Here is a 20,976-nt window from a genome sequence, read left to right as displayed (position 1 = left end):
AAAAGAATGACTAAATTTACTTCCGGAAGGTCCCTCATAGTACTGATGGGAAGCCCCAGTTAAGGAAAACGTAATAGCTAATAACTTAACACGATACAATTGCAAGTTAAAAATCGCATACTATTTACAAACTGCCTGCCCTTACCATATTCACAAAAGTAATCTTGTTCGACAATTCGAGAAACGTATTTGAAATGCAACAAACGACATGCAAACCGGAGATCTATTTATATTTCTCTAATTAAAAATAGAGAAAAAATTACACTCACCATAATCAGGTTTTCCATACCCTCCGTAACCCTGTGAATCTGAAAGAAAAATATTCAATATTTACTACTTCACTAAAGTTCCCTAGTTACATTTTACTGAAACACCACTAAATATGTGTTATCTTTTAGCGCTAGAAAAAGTTATGTTGGCGAGTACAGAAAGTTCTTTTCATAATTATGGTAGTGAATAGTAGGCGCCGCTACGGTGCTACGTTTGTCCCAGTACCATATCATGCAAGTCATATGAAGCAGACTTACCTACAAGATAGGAGAGAATAAGGCTCTTAGCTACCGTCATGCTTCGAAAAATGGATCCGTTTTTGGAGGGTTACATGTAATACTTTCCGCGGCTATAGTTATAGCCAAATTAAAGAAAAGACAGTGTAATTGCAAATATTTTCACTGTAATAAGAGGATGTAAGCAGCAATCCACTGTAATTTTTATCGAGCCTCGAAGGACACAACGCCCGATCAGAAGACATACCCAGCTCTAAAACACACCCGAAACGTCATTGCTAAAGTACGGTAATATGTGACCGAAGATAATCTATCCGCAACGTCAAATAACAGCACATATCCGATGGTCAGCAGCTACCATTAATTGGATCTGACAGGATTTAGGTCCGAAAACGATGCACAAACACCAATGCACATTGCCCAACAGTGTGGCATGCAAACGTCTATGAGTGCCACCTAGCGGGTAATAAATGGCGTTACATCATCCTAGACGAGACACTGGCCTGTTTGATCAGCCCAAAGCAGGTATTGTATCGATGAAAAGAAGCAGGCTCAGTTGATTCGCATGTGCAAGGAAAGTTTCCTCGGACGGATTATGGTAGTGCCAACTTTCTGAACTAAGGGAAGCTTACTATACACAAATGGCATCTAATGAAAGATAAATGTGCTTATTATATGCAACACGTCTTAGATTCAATATACTGCCAACATGCCCCTGATTTGTATGGCAATGAGACTGCCAAAGTCCACATCCACCAAAATAAGAACAACAGTCACAACATGAAAGAAACTGTGGCCTGCGTGGCTCGTATGGATCAGGAGAAAGGTATCACGGCTATCCCATTTAGACACATCACTGTTAAATCGCCACATGCACAACCTATGAACTTTTGTGATTTTGATATATTCAAACGGAACATCACACAATACCGTGCCACACGACACTAAGTCTGGGAAGTAAGAAAGGACGGGTGAGCTAAACCGGATCAAGCTGTGCTGAACAGAAACCACCTTGCACCGATGTAGTTATTCAATGTTAGGCCCATCATACTGAATAATATCAATGGAAAAGGGATTTTAAAATCTAGCGCATGTAGATGCAATTCACTACTATAAGAATGAAACAACCTTCTGTTGTTATTGATCTTATTAATCTATGGTTTCTTAAGTTAGAAACATTGATTGAATGACGTTTAACATTCCTTCCCTTCCCTTTTTTTCTTGTAAGTACCGTGGATATGTCACAGACTGGACCTGGACAGACCTCGATGGTTGAAAAGTCTACAGCATTAAAGCGTGCAATCGCAAGACATGATTGTCGCAGATTCGAATTCCGCTTCGGACACCGAAGTTACTTATTGAACTTTCACTAAGTATTTGTCATGGTCTTTAGCCAAATTAGCCTAATTGTGGAACATAAAACTAATAGAGGCGGACCACCGCATTAAACTTTCACGCTCTCACTTCTTAAATTAAATCATATGCTGTGGTTATTACGGAACCATTTATTTACAAAATATGAACAAGATTACGATAGAAGTTTTTGGAAAACTATCAAAGAAAATACTTTCAAGAACAAACAACCCTTTGTAGATCCTTTTTCATGAGAAACTATTCATGTCATGCTGTAGAGTTGTTACAGAAATGTTTATTTATGAAATATGAACATAAATGTCCAAGTCGTTCTGGAGAAAATTGTCCGAAAAGAACACTCCACGAGAAATACAAAAGATTTATGTCTATTACGGAATTGCAAATTAAGTATTTATTAACGAAACAAGGCCAAATGAACTGAAAAATATTTGAGCAAATGAAATTATTAATTAAGTATTAATTTAAATACTACATTTATTTATGAAATGTGGGCAAAATTGTCCGGGAAAATCTCACCCGCAAGAGTAAACTCGCCCTTCTCAGTTTCTCTAAGAGAAACGACTTTCGCAATAATACAGCGTTGTTAATGAAAAAATGGAATGAAATCTTTCAGTTTAACGTCCTACGATTATACTCTTGAAGCTGAGAGAGATGATTAAATCAAGTGAATGATGGAATTGGTGAAATGCTAAAACGGAAGTAAACGGACACGATGGGTTGTTAATGAAATACTGATTTATGGAAAATGTACAAAATCATTAAGAGTCGTTTTCGTTTTTTTTTCTTTTTTTTTTTTAAACCTTTTCGTAAACGATCCCTATTTTGGAGGATAGGAAGAAAAATCAAAATATCCTCCTGGAGAATCGTATAAAAGTCTCGAATTTAAAATTTTGTCTCGATAGGTTGAATGAAAAATTAAATCTTTCAGTTTCACGTCCCACGGTATAGCCGGCTAGGTTAAAGGAGACCAATGGAAGGAGCGAAGAATGTGGGAGGAAACGGGAGAACTGAAAAAACCTACGTACACGGTGTTTGTCCACTACAAAATTAATTTGGCGCGAGCTGGAATCGGACCAGGGATCCCATGCACCAGAGGTGAACGCTCTTCCACTGAGCAACCGCGGTTCCTTCAATACCCTGCATTGTATGGGCTCTGAGTGAGTGTACATCAACACGGGTGGACATCGAAAAATCAATTTTTCGGTTTGTGGGAACTATGAACGTGAAAAACCGTTGAAATCTAGAATTCCATTTTTTTTTTCCCACTATGATCAATTTTCTTCTTCCCTATCTTATCCAAAGTTTTCTTTTTAAAAAAAGAAAGAAAAAGATAATATCAGATGGGACCTAATAATGAAAGTAGGATGTAAGGCACAAATCGAGGCAAGTACCCCCAGTACTACGTATAATAAGCTACTTTGTCAAGATTGAAGTAGTCATGATTATGTAATTATGACTAGGTTTGAGTAAATAGCTGTGTTATTTAAGGCACGTTTTCAGACCAAAAAAGGCTCAACAGTTATTTATGGTTAAAGAAATAAGTATCGATGTATGTGAAGAAATGCAAATATTTGGAAATGGAAAATATATAGACAAGGAGCAGTGTGACATGTACACCTCATGTAAGGAGTTGTATGGCGTGATATTTTATCAATACTGAAACCGGAAATGGTAGAGAGGGCTTTAAGAGAGAACATGGCACCCATTCTTAGAACACTGCATCAATTCCCAAAAAACAGCTTCTCGCTCTCTTATTTCTGCTCTATATAGATTAATATTGAAACGAAATCGTAAAAGATTTCTATCACTACCATTTTTACTAGAGTGTTCAGGATAGAGATTAAATGTATTCTTAGAATGCTTAATCGACTGCAGGAAACCGGTTCTTATTACAGTTTTTGCCCTTCAGAAACAAACAAACAAACAAACAAACAAACACACACACACACACACACACACACACACACAAACTCCATCAACAAATTCGATTAGTAACTTTTGGCACACTGTATCCTGGCCAAAAGTGATTGTAATTCATCAAATAGTTCTAGCGATTTTTTTGTCTCCTGGACGGACACATGGACAGTGAATATGTATAAATAAATATATATATAAAAAAAAAGTTTTGGTAAACCAAACTCCTCGATTATATAACAGGCAGAGATGGTGTATTAATTACTCTTATGACAGGTAACGATATAACATCTACGACTTAAAAAAGATACTCCAAATTCACACTCCTATACATATATTCAAATCAGAACAGTAGTTTTATTGCTTTATATCTAATTCTTTCCCCAGAAGTACATACAATCTTACCCAAATAATAACAATAATATCCTATTCTAAAATCCAGAAAACAAAAACTGACCATCACCCGACAACTTCTACTTTATACAAAAATGAAATGAAATGAAATTTTTGAGTTTTACGTCCCATGGTTATGCTGGCTAAGTAAAAGAGACGGTGACGATGAGAAATGAATGAAATGGTGGAGTGAAGAAAGAGGGAGGAAACGGGAGAACCCCGAGAAAGCCCACGCACACGGTGTTTGTCCACCACAAAGTTCACTTGGCGGGAGCAGGGTTTGAACCCGGGACCCCATGCACCAGAGGTGAACGCTCTACCACTGAGCCACCGCGGCCCCTTCTACTTTATACGAAATGAAATCTTTACGTCCCACGGTTATGCCGGTAAGGCTAAAGGAGACGGTGATTATGAGAAATGAGTGAAATGATGGAAGGAAGAAAGTGGGAGAACCCCGAGAAAACTCACGAGCACGGTGTTTCTCCACCACAAAGTCCACACGGCGCGAGCTGGGATCGACCCAGGGACCCCAAGCACCGGAGGTGTCTACTTTATACGAATTACTCCATGATCTTTATGTCAACATAAACAAAACAGCATAACGATTAAAAACATTTTGTCCGATAAATCAAGATCTTCACTGCAACAGTAATGTTAGTTACCTTATTATTGTGTTGAGCTTAAATCGGACCCAAGAGATACTGTGCACCAAAATTTAAATAGTGAATAGTAGAAGGGTACTTATGACATATGAAGATCCTGTCAGAGCTAGTTACAAGAGGAACTTCCAATAAAGCAGAAGTGGCGAAGTCTGCAGAAGCGAGCAACGTTCCAACAATCTAGGATGAAATGGCTTATCTTTCAACACCTGAAAACTAATCTTCGATATCTAAATGGACAAACTACAACTATACATAAAATACTTAGAGCAAATTTACTATGCGAGTGTCAACTGTATTGCTTTCGATGGTTTTCAGGACATATGTCGTGTACATTTCGTCCCTAACCGACGATCGTTTCACTAGGCTTCAGCCTCCTCACTACTGTAGTAGGGCCAAACGCATACGATGGCCTGATTTATCCTTGGCAAAGAAATCTGACAAGCCGATGCAACCCAAGTATAAACAATATGGGACAAAAGATAAAAGAAAATACCAGAATGTTAAGAAAATTTCACATTTTAAAAAGGCGAAAGATCAATCTACAACGTAATTTATAACTTCATCTGCCAGTAACACAAGCAGCAGCCACGGTTAAGAAGAATAATCAGTTGGATGTATGAAGATTTGCTACATACGTCTAATGACATGTAGAACAAAGTAGACGTCTGGTAGGTTAAATTCGTATTCATCACCATATTTAACATGCAGTATAGCCATCACTAACGCTTACCAAGAAATGACTAGTGTAAATCATGAGGTAACATACACCGAAAGGGAAGATTTTCAGTTATGTATAAAAACGTTATAAAATGTGTGGACACATAAGTTCGCCCAAACATATGAGCAAGAGAATGGAATAACAACTAAACATCTGAACAAAAACCCTATATGTATAGATTAATAAAACACATTATAAATTCAATGAAGACTTCTCGCCAACATGAAAACTGTGCCTCATACGTAACCACACACCACTAAATTCCTTGGCCTACAACTCAACAAAAAGCCTGTTTAACTGAGAGATACGTGGTCAGCGTACCAATACCTTTTTTTATCAGGATTGCTAGGTACAAGCAGATCTCTGAATGCTGCATTATGTTGTGTCCATCTTTTCTTCTTTCCCAAAACAGTAGTATGTCAAACGTGACAACTATCACAGCCTTTAACAGAAGACTAACACCAATTATCTAAATATTTATCACGCAGAACGATCAAGGATTGTATATGATGTTGGTTATTGGTTACTACAAAAAATACGAGGGCTGATCAATAAAGAATATCATAAATGAATAAAACAATTACGTGTACTAATCCTACAAATGTTGTTAGTCTTTTTCGAAATAGCCCCCATTATCCAAGACATCCTGAAAGCCATTTTTGGACAGATTCTTTAAAATCGCCTCCGCAGCTTTCACCATTGCCCCTGACGGTACGAAACGCCGTACCCAAAGGTGTTTCTTCAAGGTTGGAAAAAAAGAATCACAAGGGGCTAAATCAGAGCGATATGAAGGATGCAATACACACAGAACGTTTATCTTTGCAAGATAGTCAACAGAATTTCTGTACTGTTCTTCGCGTATCACTTCCATGTTAACTTTTGCGAAACTACGTGTGCTTGAACGTCTGCCAAGATCACATTCCTGACGTCATGGCCTTCAAACTTGCTCGATCTATTCGTCACTTCTCCCACTACACAGACGTGTTTCGTTTTCTGTGCCTTGCTGTTGTATTCACCTCATAAACACTGATGATCAGTCTTTATTGATCAGCTTACGTAAATACTTAAAATATAGCTTACCATACGAACTCGGAGCAGTGGAGTAGCCCCTATCATCGTAACCACCGCCTGTATTATAGCCACCAGAGCTAGAATATCCTCCATACGAATCTTGAGCTAAAACGACACAAGAACAATATTTTTCATAGGAATCGATACATAAATAAGTACTTTAACTCCCCCTCAAAATTCCTAAACGATTATAGCATTATCTGACACTTCTTTATATTATATATATATATATATATATATATATATATATATATATATATATATATATATATATATATATATATATATATATATATATATATATATATATATATAAAAGTACAAAAACACGACCTTTGATTCTCCCCGCTACACTTTCCTGGAGTCTCAACCCTTTTAAAATCACTTACTTTTAAAAGAAATTTTACACTTTTATTTAGGAAATTATAGTTTCCGTTTTTAATTATCTTAGATCCATGATTCGTATGTCAATCTTTAGAATGAACCAACCGACTTCTTTAACAATTTAGGTGCCTCTTGTCGGGATCCTAGAGTAAAGTACCTGTGCCAAATGTTACCAAATAGCATTATATATCCAAAAATGACATTTTTTGCAAAATTTCACTCTCATATGGTTAGTAGGTACGAAGACAAACGAAACGTTCTGCGACATTTTGAAGTGGACCAATTATCCTGATACCCTTCCTTGTAACTTTAAGCTAACTGATACAAAATGCTGAGACTACGTAGCACGCAAATAATGACAAGGGAATACTGTTTAACGTACATTTTAACAGTGCTGCCAACCAACAAAGTTACATTTTTTCAAATGACTCCACGTCAGATTATTACATATTTTAAATTTACATGTCAAACGAAAACCTGACAACACTTATTATCACTGTTGCAAACTGACACTACAGTATCACAAACGTCGAAAAACAACCAAATTTTGGAGCTTTCTATAACAGCAGTAAAGCAAGCGAGATGGACGAGGCAATGCACATCCAAAGTAAATCAGTGTCGAATACTACTATCATCACATGAGGTGTTTCGAACAGGCACAAACGAAGTTACAAGGAATTGAAAAATTAACTTGTTTCAAAGGACTTTAATTTGAAAAAGTGTTTAGATAATTATAACATCCAATTACGCAGATGGTTTTCGAAAGACAACGATCATAATATCGTTTACAGCAATTTGATATCTAAAACCGTTCCAGACATATGAAAAAAAGAGGAAATATAGCTATTGCTTAAAATGGTACACTTTTAAAACATGTGGGAACATTTTAATTGTGGAAACTTTTTAAAACAACTGTTTATTTTCTTTACTTTTATAGCGTTTCCACAATACTTTTGGTAGATGTAATTACAAATTCTAAACATTCCATAATTTTACGCAGTGTTGCGAACTTTATCAATGTAAGTATCTCCGGAACAGTTTGACATATCAACTTGCTGTAAACTGCATTATGATCTTTATTATTCAGTTTCAAGCTTTCACGACAAGAGTTCAACACTTCTCTTAAAAACTTTACATATAACTATGTTGGGTTGGCAACACTGTTATCTGGTGTTGTAGGGTATGTCAAACAATGTTTCCCTGTCGTTATTTGCAAGGTACAAAATTTCAGTTTAAGTTACAAGGGCGCATCAAGATAAATTGTTCAGCCTGTCTATATACAGTGTGGACCATTTATCTTGATATGCCCTAGTAATTTCTAAATAATAATAATAATAATAATAAATTCTGTATCATGCTAATATATGCAGGGGACACTGTTTGGCATACTCTGTGATACCACCAGACTGACAGTGTTGGCAAGCCAACATTACGCTGCTTTAAATGGTACTACGTCAGGTCATTACATATTTCAAATCTACATGTAAAAGGAAAGCATACACAGAAGTCATTTTTTTCTTTCATTTTGCTATTTTTGCTCTTTTATTATGCAAATTTTGATAGTCATTTGTGACTGTTTATTTTTGCCACGGTTTTACAAGTATTATGATTACTTCGGAAAGATTATTTTTAAATAAAGTATTTCGAGAAAGGAAATGTCTTACCTGGCTGTTTGTATGGAGGGTAACTTTCCTGTGGATATCCAGCATTTGAAGAGTACCCTCTGGAATCCGACCCTCCAGTTGAATAGCCCTGGGAGTAGTCTCCGTAGTTACTCGTTTGATAACCACCATATGACTGACCTCTGAAATAACAAAATACAGACTCAACTGAATTAAAAGTGAATTTCGTTTAACAACAATAATAATCAATTGGCACCTTATTAGCTTCAAACGAAATTCCGATGCACTAACATCTCCACTAGGTCTATATATGAATATCATCCATCTATTCAAATCCCCCTCCCTCTTTTATCTTCTACTATCGCAACTTTTTTTCATTTGGGGGGAAGGGGGGCAGTAATACATTAACATACGCTATACATTTATATTTATTTTAAGCATACCGCTTAAAACTTCCTCAATTATAGAAAGACAAGTATACGAATTTCTCTTCATCAGAATCCGAAATAAAATCTGGATAAAGGTAGCCTGACATGAAGTGGAAGTACATCATAAATTGCACTAAATATTAAAATCTTTTACCTACACTACTTTACCAAAATTTCCATAGCACTGGAGTTTGTAAACGTTACAAAAATTTCATCTAGTTTAATGTTAATAGGTATGGAAATACTGTTGATTTTTTTTTTTTTTTTTAAAGTGGCGCTTATCATTCGTTCTGTGTATATTTTATCAATTCTCGGAAGACGGAAGTTTCCTACTACAATTTAAAGTGAGTGCTGAAGTATTATTTTCGCAATCAAGAGGAATAACAAATACGTAGCGGTTCAAGAATTAATCCTGTGAAATAGACTTGCTCTTTTACGGTTTTTCTTCCTTATCTCTAATATCGCTCTTTTTTCTTCTACTTTACCAGTTACTCATTGCTTTTGCGATTCATACACTTCACTTTCTCCAGTCTTCAGAGGATTTTAAATTTTTCAATCCATGTAGTATCCAGATTTCCACTCTGTATCGTATAGTACTTCACACGAAACGTTTCAACGGTATCCATACCTCTTTATTAAAAAGTTGCATAATATGATTTTCTTATTAGAAGCTTATTTCGCTATTCCTATCCTTGTTTTTATTATTAACTACGTATATTTCAGATTTTTACGAAACCAGTACCAAAAACTACTTGTAGTCACCAGTTTCGATTCTCCCTGACAACCGATATCGTTTCCTATGTTCTAATCACAATTGGTTTTGTATTTTAGTAGTTACTAGGATTTCCCCCAAGCCTTAGTTTTGTTCGCGAATAGCTTAGCACTAGAACACTTCTTGTCAGGGAGGCAGCGCAGCTAGCGACAACTATTAGCCTAACTATGAACAACCCAACAGCAACTATATATACAGGGGTGTAAAAATTACAGACCAACTTGAGTGCACAAACGCACCATTTCCGAATTATAGCTGCTGAAAACAGAGGAACGGCAAAAATAAGGAATCTTAGCTCAGAACCTATGGCAGATCAAGTTTGAGTAAACTAGTATTGCGATTATTTTGACTGTATACAGGGTGTCCCAAGGAAGAAGTTGCAATACTTTTGAAATTGTAGTATGGATGATTATAAGTAAAAGAATTCATATGACCATGTGTCCCATTCTCAAGGGTCTGAGAGCTACAGGTTATGAAACATTCTCGATTTTATGCTGCTATATGTTGTATATCGATAGAAAGATCATTCCATCACCTTTCGCCTCTCACCTCTGTAAAATAACTACAGGGTACCCAATAAGCAATTTAAGGTCAAAAATGGTTCACAATCTATAGCTCTCATAGGACCCATGTTCATATGTACTTTTTAAGCTTAGAATCACCCATACTACAATTTGCCAAATTATTGTTACTTCCTTCCGGAACACCCTGTATAGTGTTAGTCTATTAGTACAATCTTAAATTAGTTCTAGTGAATTCCCTGCATTTAAAATTCATATCAACTCTGGATTTAGTTTTATTAATGTAGATCCGATAATATATTGATAAAAATTAAAACAAATATTCAGCTTCGCTTCCCAATGTACTATTCTAAAGTATACAATTGGGCAACATAAGCTAATCAAGAAGTTAAATCCCAAGGAAAGTCCCGTGAATTTATTAACTACACCAAAAAGATTATTATACTCAGTAATCGAACCCAGATTACACAAACTAAAAGAGAAAAAAAAGGCTAGGCACTAAGTAAATAAACGGTAAACTCATCCCTGTGTTCTATAATTATTATTTTAGTTATTCAGTAATTTCGGTTTACTGTGAAACCTCCTTCCGCACTATTCTCTTTGTTGGACTAGATTTTTAATGGAATCATCTGAAGTTGTTTTTCCTGGGAAAATATACGAGAAACAGGACCAACCATATTAAAACCTGGAGTTGGTTATAACATGTTACTCCCTGCACTTATCGAATTTTGTTCATTCTATGGAAATTTCAAATTCCACAAGTGAAGAAGTAACATGTAATAACCAATTCATTTATTTTCCGGATGATTATCTTACCCTTATAATTGCTAGGGGAAAGAGCCCTCAGATTACTATATACAGAAACTACAGGGTAGTCCGGAGAATGTCTGTACATAGTTACCTTGAAGTCTTAAGAGTCATAAACATCGGTATGATCACCATCCATATCGTATCACAGCTCAATTCTGCGCAAAGTTCTCGCAGATGTTTTGTGGAAATACTCCGGAAGTTGCTCGTAATTCCTGCGTTGTGTGATATCGAGTGTTTCTTACTTGTTGCTTTATGAAACCCCAGAGAGCATTGTCTGGTGTCGTCAGATCGGGACGACTTGGAGGCCAGACAAAGGGAGCTGGTGAAGATGCAAAACCTCTTCCAATCCAGCGGCCAGGAAACGTCTGCGAGAACTTGGTGCAGAATTCAGCTATATTACGACATGGATGGTGATCCTACCGATGTTTATAACTCTTAAGACTTCAAGGTAACTGTGTACAGACATTTTACCATAACTAACACTATACTGTTGAAACAAAGGGGGGGGGAGGGGGTGCGTCCACTTCCGGACCACCTTGTAGTGCAACAAAGAATGGTGAAGAAGGTTCCAGAGTGAACTGAAATTCAATTACCAAAATGAACCTACCTTTGTACCTTAAGGTTTCATCTATTTACTGGATAATTTCGATCTTAGGGATCTTGATAGCTATCAATTCTCACTACGTCGCTAGGAACCTATTTACATTAACAGGTGAAGAAGTAAGTGTACAGGCCTATAAAATAAAGTGGGATCTCAAAATGTTCCGAAAAACACTTAACTACATTACTAGTTTTCACTTTATCATTGTAATCTGGTAACATATCTGTCCACTAGCAAGTTTAGAAGAATGTAGTGTCCCCTAAGAAACGATTTCTTCAGAATTCATAATAGAAATCTTTGAAATTATTATGATTCAATCTATTTAAGGTTATTTTTTTCACTATAAACTTCCTCCTCTGTAACGAGTGAAAACATTAATTACTCACATTAACAAATTGGTTATATGTTGAATATACACAGTTAATTAAATTATTCTTTCACACACCTCAAAGAAACTAATAATTTCTTTACTAACAGTATACAGTATGGACCATATATTTTCATACGTTCTTTTAACTTTGATAAAAATAAGCTCCGATTTTGTACGATGCAAATATCGAAAGAGGACGTTTTGACATATTCCATAATACCACCAGATGAGTAAAATTGCCAATTCAACAAAGTTATATTGTTTTAAATGGCTTTACGTCAGGTTATTAGTACATATCCACATATTGAACTAAAATTTACAACGTTATAATTATTATTCAGTGTTGCAAACTAAGGATGCTACAATATCACCAATATCCAAATTTTAGGGGCAACAATAATAATGCAGTGAGACGAAAGGTGCAACGTGCATTCGAAGTACTTAAGTATCGAATACTATGACCATGATATGACGTATTTCGAACGAATGAGAACACAGTTAAAGAAAACTTGACTTTTTTCAAAACAGTGCTTAGATAGGTATCGTGTCGTTTTCAAAAGATGTAAAGACCACAATGCCATTTACAGCAATTTTAACACGTAGACTGCCATGTGTATGGAATTCCATTCACACTGCTCTCCCGTGCAGCGCCGTGTGTATGATTTTCCATACACAAACAATATATTACACTTTTGTCACGTTCATTCTGTAACTGTGGATGCAATTACACACATATGGCGTAGAAGTCAAAATTTAATGTTCACGCCGTGTATATGCTCCACACACAAAGGAAATTATACATTTATGCTGCTAAAACAAAGGCGAGAACAAAGTTACTGGCGGACTGTTGATCATGGCGCATAAGTGATAACGATTAACAGATACGATGGCTGTCAAGGTGTTAATATATATCTAATCATTAAAGAGGTATGGTATTAGATACTGAAATACTGCCAGAAATGGCGTATTTGGGGTAATTTTTGTAATGCTTGTTGCTTCCCTTTGCTTCTGTAACATTACAGCAACAGATGTTTGGTAACTGCAACTACAATAAGGTCTCGCAATTACATGATTAAGCAGTATCGTAAACTTCACCAATTTTTATCAAATCTCTAGATCGTTTTGAGATAAATCACTGAAAACGAAATTATAACCTTTACGTCCGTTTAAAACTTTCCGTGATTGGATACGATACTTATCTAAGGACTTTTTCCAAATAAAACCTTCCGAAAAGTAGAATGTTAAACCCCCTATGACTTTGTACACCCACGAAATTAACTGGCTTACCCCCCTTAACGAGCACTTTGAAGAGAGAGCAACATTGTACCAGCAAAGCTTGGTAACGGTATCGTATGTCTTGTTATCCTGACATAACTAATTCTGAATTTCGAGGGAATTTATACTCCTGAACGCTGAAGCTTTAAAACTTCACCACGAAGAGCATAGCTATCGTGGATTTAGACCCACGTACAAAACATCTTATCGAAATTTATCCAGTCTTTTTCTGTCATGAAATTACCATAAATATTAGCTGCAGAATCCTAATACTTCTACCTAAACACTGATTTACATATGTAAGATGTAAAGGGGGAAATTTTCAATCGAAATATGCAAACAGCAAATTTCATTGACAGTCTTCCTGTAAAGCCAGCAAATGATCCCAAGTAACAAGCTGACAGATCAGTGGTAAAATAATATGAAAAACAAAGTTGATAAAGTCAAAGATTGAAGGTTCAAATCCGCGGCAGGGAGGAGTGGTTTTTTTCTTCAGTAAAATTAGGAAATTAAAAAAAAAAAAAAAAAAAAAAGCTGATAGCAACACGTAAAACAAGTGGGGAAAAAAAGGAACACTGAAATAGTGATATACTGTAGTTACATTATTACACATCAAGAAAGATCATGTTTCATGCGAAAATATCACTTGTGTGAAACAACAGCTATCACCATTCGTCGATAGTTGAAAACGTAGATAATTCTACGTTAAGAAATTTAGACCCTAAAATGCATTTTCTTATTCCATGAAAAATGCCATTTTTTCATTGGTGTGCACTCTAAAAGCTTGGATTGGATTTTTATACAAGCCAATAAAACTTTAAACTAATAAATAATGCATTTGTGTAATACACAGGCACTGATTATTTTGCAAATATATTGTAACTATTTGGAATTAATCATTAATTTAGATAAGAGACGTGCTAGAAGGTATTGTAAGAAGAAAAAGAGACGGTGGCGAAAGAGGTTTGGGTGCAAGAAAGCTCCTCGGTTGCAAAAGTGATCTGTAAATAACAGAAAATGTATGATAATAATTATATGACTTAAGGATCTCGAAGAATTATAGACACATATCTGATATGTTCTATCGGGACATCTACCTATACGTGACTTTCTGCCTATTTCTCGATAATCCAAAGCCATTTTTCTCAATTAAAATTCAACATATCATTTCCATACGAGTAATGCGGCGATATTCGACATCTCAGTCCAGAAACTTGATGAAGTGACGAGTGAAATACGAGAGGGAGTCCTAAAGTAAGTTTCCCCTCTATTTTTACCCAGGAAAACGAACAGCAATAGGGGGAAACAAGACAGCGATTGCTCCCGTAAATGACGCCGTCGCAGTGCCAGCACAAAGCGGAGACGAGTCTCTCAGTCTGAGCCTGGTAGCTATGGAGAGAAGGCGCGTTTTGACGTCGTGGTCAAAGGAGGAACTGCGAGCGGTTGACCGCTATGAATGGGCATGTGACGTATCGGGAGCAGAAATCCATAACTGCCTCGTGGAAGTCTATGGGCCTGATGTGCTGTCGAAACAAATGGTGTGGAGACGGTGTCGCCAATTCAGTGAGGGGCGGCTGCACATGCTGGACATACCGAGACCTGGAAGGACGTGCACAGCCACTACAGACGAAAATGTCAGGCTGGTGGATGAAGAAAACTCTCGGTGGCAGGTGCTTTGGAAGCAATATTGAAGTCACAGAAGCTGTTCGACTCTTCTTTCGTATGCAGAGCCCTGAACTTTTCCTAGAAGAGTTTTTGAAGCTTATAGACCGGTATGAAATGTCTCAGTGTACACTTATGTCCAAAATTATTGTCGCATATCTATAAATATGTTGTTGTAGGAATATAATTTGATAACGAATTCGCCCAGTACTTCTTACAATGTTAGTGTATACAATCGGCAAAGATATGTATGCGGCAAATTTCATGTCAAAAGAACAGTAAATACGAATAAAACGAAAATAAAACTTTGTCCACTTAGCAACATTTTGTTTTACTCATTCTAATTTTCGTATTTATAATTCATTTCCTATAAAATTTACCACAAATATACATTTCCCGATTATACACAAAGTATCAGTATTAATAGTACTCTGCAAAATCATTATCAAATTATATTCTTACAAGAAGACAGTTATAGACATGCGACAATAATTTTAGACATGAGTGTACGTGGTATTTATGTGGAAAAATAAAGAAAAGTCTGATTTTAATGTCACATGCTATTTTTGGTCTTGCATCCCCACTTGTCCACAGTCGCTTGCGGTAACTTATTTTCGCATTTTCCCCGCAATTTAGATTTTAAAAAAAATACAAGGGCATATAAAGATCCATCTCGCCCTAAACGACCAAATTTTTAGTGAAAAATTAATTTTAAATAGATTGAATCACAATTACAATTTCAGAGATTCCTACTATGACTTTCAAAAAACTGTTACTAAAGGACCACCATGTTTTTTTTAATTTATTACTGAACAATTACTATATTACCAAATGGCAGTTAAAAAAAATGTAAACGAATGATATAATTGTTTTTCGCAATACTCTCGGGACTCTCTTTTATTTTATAGGACATCACAAACATGTGAATAAAGGTTTTCAGCGACGCTGTCATTGGTAGCGACCAAGATTTCCAAGACAGCAGAAATTATCCACTTAATAGATTAAATCCAATGGTGCAAAGATAGGTTCGCTATACAGTGGTGTAAGAAAACTCTGCCTTCAATTTACAAAATTATCCCTAACTTCAGATTTGAGAAACTCTGGCCAGTTAAGAAATAATCAACTTACCCGTAACTGTTGTCTGGAGCGTCTCCATACATGTGACTGTCGTATCCACCAGAATATTGGCTTTACAAAAGGAAGACAAACAATTAGTGAAAGAAATATTTGAAATCAACACATGCAACGATTAAAAATAAATGAAGACATGAAGTAAATAAAGATCCAAGTGCCATTTGAACCGTTTTGAGATAATAATGTTTTTCCTCGAGAATTTGTGCTCTGCACATACACCTCACGCATTCTATTGGCAATGATCTGGACTACTACGCACAGGTTTGGCTCTTAGATCCGAATATACTTAAACTGACTTGACCCATAGACCATCATTCCGGTTATAACTCTAAACTTCAGAAAATAGCACTTAGATCGAAATTTAGTTCAAGTATTCAAATATACCGTACACGCTCGCATGAAGTCCGCACCCGAGCTTGAGAGGTAAAACTTAAAAAAGCCACGCAGATTTGTATCCTAAAAATCGCACATTTTCTTTACTTGAAAACGTTGTCATGGGTATTTCTACTTGCATTCTTGTTACGTAACATCACTTATTTATCGTTAGTCATTAAGGGTAATTTGACCTAGCCAAAGAAAAAAAGAAACACGTCATATACACCTTTAAAGAAACAAGTGCTTGCTTGCTCTCTCTCTCTCTCTCTCTCTCCAGTTGGCATCGGGAAATTTGGTTACATTAATCCTCATTTGATTTTCATTCAATTAATTAATGAAATTTATATCGAAAATCAGACAGTTTTTTTTCTTTTTTTTAAAAAAAGTGAAGAGCACCTCAATGTTAATTATAACTTTAACTATAATTTCTAAGTATTATGCAGGTACCACTACAAAATATGAATTTTTATACTATTCTGCGCTTCTCGATTACTTAAAAAGGAAAAGCCCGCAACGATGAATGTGACTAAAGAAATGAATCGTTCCATATAAAGTTTATGTACCTCAGCAAATTACTGAAATGTGATCTGGAATATTACACATGACTGGACTCCAGTACTCATTCGCTCAATTTCTATCCCTACCTACTTAGTGGTGTCCCTAAGCCGGTTCGTCCAAACCGGATGCTAAAATTGTCTTCCCCTTTCCAGAGCCACTTACAAACAAATCAGAACATGTGAAACTATCATAGAATCTGAAAAAGGCGCACATAGCGCGTTTAGTTTTTTAAAAAATGTTACAAAGATTTACTTGTTTATACTATAGCAATAACTGTACTTTAATAAAGATTCTTTATCTATTGTTTAAAGGTTTTGTGATTTACCATTTTTTTAAATATGTTGGTCAGTCTTTCGCATAGTTAACTTTGACAAACAATATCTCCAGTACACATTTTTTATACACTAAAATTGTGTGTTTTCCTTGGATTCTCTATTTTACATATTCAAATTTCAGGAAAATCAGGGACAATAATTTCCACCCCTTTGCCTGTCTGGAGATGGATTGTACTCAATATATAATTTTTTCTTTCCAATTTTTAAAGAGAATCAAAACACGCTGCAGTTGAGACATTGATACATTAATTTTGCACAGCATTTCATCAATGGAAATATAATTCTACACACGTGCAGAATTATCAGCATGTGTTCATTTCTGTAACATGTGTTTAGTTTCCTGTAATTAACGTAAATGTTGCACTGTGCTGATGCAAACCAATATGCAATGAGGTCCATACTTTTTACAGCTAAGAAGAAAACGGCTTACGAGTATTCTAACATCAACTAATCTTGTAATCACTTCTTTAATTCTAGACCTATCTAAGCACCTAACCAATTTTCTTGACAAAGTATTAATAATACAAACATGCTGTAAAACTAGTAATTGGAATAAATAATATACAGACACATTATAATCGTACAGTAATAATATTAATACTACGTCAATTCAGTATTCTAATCTAAGTAATTGTTAAATAATTTGAATAACACAGACTGCTTCCAGCCCAGCTGAATAACTTTCGCACAGAAAATTGTAAATCTTAACCCTGCTTTACTCGTGCGCGGTCTCGGTCCGGGGGAATTTTTTTTAATGTATTTATTTATTTATTTATTACATCGCTATAAGTTGGCAACACGTGCGGCCAGTCCATACAGCTTCAGTTTCTAGCCCTCCCAGCCCAGAGCAACGAAAACAAACATTCCGCGTAAACTGCAAATAAGGGTTCGAAGAGCCGCTGGAGTTCCAGATCATCAGCAACCTGCAACTGTCAAAGCTAATGTTGGATCATGTTCGTTGTTCGTGAAAGCAGAACAGAAAAAACAGATTTACAAGTGTCAGATGCAAGAGAGACATCTGTGGAGAGCAAACTAGCCCAAAAGCAATGTTTTTGATTAGTTATTTCCAGTAAAAAGGTTTTCTTGCGGCTAGATATTTAGTTACAAGTATATAGTAGACATTTTAAGTACACCTATTATTCTAGGCATATAATTACGTAAGACATGTAATTACCACTAGTATACTTGTTATTTTATGTAATATTAAAGTTTGCCATAAATTTCGACGTTTGTTTTTCATTATAACCCAATTTTAGCAATAAAAAGAAAACATGGTCTCTTAAGTTTGTGCGCGAGCATTAGTGCGACTTTTCCAGCTAGCGTAACGCAGGGTTAAATGCTTTATGTGAACAGTAAATAAAACCTGGAATAATGGACATTAATTTAGTTATAATTGAGCAGCATTTGAATGTGTATGTACTTCTTAGATCAGCAATCTTTCGATTGGTGTGACGCAGCTGTCCAATCTTTTCTATCCTGAGCCAGACTTTTCATTTCCATTACTCTCTCTCTTCACTATATACTGTATCATTTGGTACGTATATTTCAATCGCAATCTTTCTCTAGACTATTATTTCTTTTGCCATCCCCTCCATAGCTAATAGGGTATACCTTATCTATCTATCTAATTTTCAACATCCTTCTCTAGCACCACATTTCGAAGGTGTCCATTCTAAGTTTTTCCTCCTCTAAGAGTCCATTCATTCTTCTAATGACGAAAACATTCTTATAACGCCACACTCCATACATACGCTCTCCGACTTTTTGGGAGCTTTATGTCGATGTTCCCAGTTAGAAACTTTTGTTCTCTTTCGAATGTCTTCTTCACCTGTGCTATTCTATATTTTACATCTTGGGACACATTATGGTTATTTTACTACCTAAACAAGATTTTCTGCATCTCTTTTAGCAGGTGATTTCTTATTTTGACAATTTTTCTTGCTTTTCTTGAGCATCTCATAACTTTCGTTTTCTTCTTGTTGATCTTTATGCTGAATTTGCTGCTAGGCACTTGTATTCCATTAGACCTACCTCTTCTAATTTTTTTCTCACTGTCTGCCAACAGTGTGATATCGTCCGCAAATCGAAACGTGTATATTTTGTACACATGAACAATTATATCTAGACTGAGTCCTGGGTTTCTTCTACTGATTCTTCAGTGTAGAGATTAAACAAAATTTGTAACAATCAGCATTCCTGCCTGACTCCCTTCCGAATTGTTGCTTTACTTTCTCCTACCTCAATTGTTGTTTTTTATCCTTTGTATCGATTATTATTTATTCTTCGCTTCTTATAGTTTATTCCTGATTCCTTCAGAATCGTACACACTTTTTTCCATTCTACATTATTAAATGCTTTCTCCAAGTTCTATAAATGCTACGCAAGTTGCTTTTCCCCACTCGCGTACACGTTGTTCTATCTATCCATCTAATGTATTGCTTCCTTCGTTCCGGTATTCTTCCTGAAACCAAACTAGTCTTCTGCTAGTACTACTTCTATCTTGGTTTCGAATCTTCTCTAGATTATTATTGTCAAGATTTTTGAAGCATGAGTAAGTACACTTATCGCTCTGTGATTCTTGCATTTCTCATCACCTACTGTGTTTGGTACTGCCATATCTTGCTCTTGAGGAAGTCTGGGGGACACCTGCCATTCTTCATATTAATTTATACTATCTACCTTAAACTTCGGGTATGATTTCTGCTGGTATCTCATCTACACCTGGAACTTTCTCATGTTTTACATCGAATTGTTTTGAGGTACTCTAAGTATAAAGACTTCTCTAGTCTCTTCCTCTATTTCCTGTTTCCCAATCTCTCGCTGTCCCTTTCAAAGAGCCTCTCTTAATATTCCTTCCAGGCTTTCACTATCTTCAGCTTCAGTTATGGTCTTCTTGCTTTATCTTTTAGTATGTTGCCATTTTCTCTTCGTGGTTTGAAGTCCCTCTTAATCTTTTTGTAAGCCACATTTACTCTTCCTGTTTTCATATACTTCTCTATTTCTTCAAAATGTTGACTTATACACTTCTGCATTTTAGAATCTCATTTCTTAATTCTTTTATATTGCTTCTCAGCTTAGTTGTTATATTTCAATTTCCTTCTCTCATCCATGATTCCAGATCACCATCCTGTGATTTTTTTTTTTTTTTTTTTAAATAATAATAATCCCAATACTTCCTTCCCGGTAATAAGTAGGTCAGTTTTTATGTATTATAATTCCTGGTTAATTTCTTCCTTCATTGGCTCTTATCTTCTCTACTATCTTCTTCGCGTAACTTCCCTGAATTTCTTTATTCTTCAGCTTGCATCTATCAAGACTTTCCATTTTTCTTTTTTCCTCACCTTTTTGAATTTCAGCTCACTCTTCATTTCAACTAAGTTCTGGTCACTGTCCACATCCGCTTCCGAGTAAGTAACTTCCAGAATTTTTTATTTGGTTACTTAACCATTCCTTCACAAGTGTATAATCTGATATCTTTATTGATCTGGCAT

At 35.8% G+C, this 20,976-nt stretch overlaps 1 protein-coding gene across 7 annotated transcripts in view; it reads right to left on the bottom strand.

The window, feature by feature from the left end:
- Positions 1–20,976, bottom strand: part of LOC145693579 (uncharacterized) — a 100,341-nt gene that overhangs the window by 24,969 nt on the left and 54,396 nt on the right. For all 7 annotated transcript variants that reach the window (XR_014132807.1, XM_081769682.1, XM_081769683.1 and 4 more), the window contains 4 exons: positions 16,212–16,271; positions 8,687–8,826; positions 6,648–6,743; positions 270–308 (listed from right to left, as the gene is read on the bottom strand). Coding sequence is in view for 6 of the 7 variants with exons in the window: in XM_081769682.1 (XP_081625808.1) it covers positions 270–308; positions 6,648–6,743; positions 8,687–8,826; positions 16,212–16,271 (335 nt within the window). In the remaining variant the exon portion in view is untranslated. The remainder of the gene's footprint in view (positions 1–269; positions 309–6,647; positions 6,744–8,686; positions 8,827–16,211; positions 16,272–20,976) is intronic.

This window comes from Thermobia domestica, chromosome 8 (assembly GCF_964235325.1).
Source record: "Thermobia domestica chromosome 8, izTheDome1.hap1.1, whole genome shotgun sequence".
NCBI lineage: Eukaryota > Metazoa > Arthropoda > Insecta > Zygentoma > Lepismatidae > Thermobia > Thermobia domestica.
This window is presented reverse-complemented; position numbering and strand designations above follow the sequence as displayed.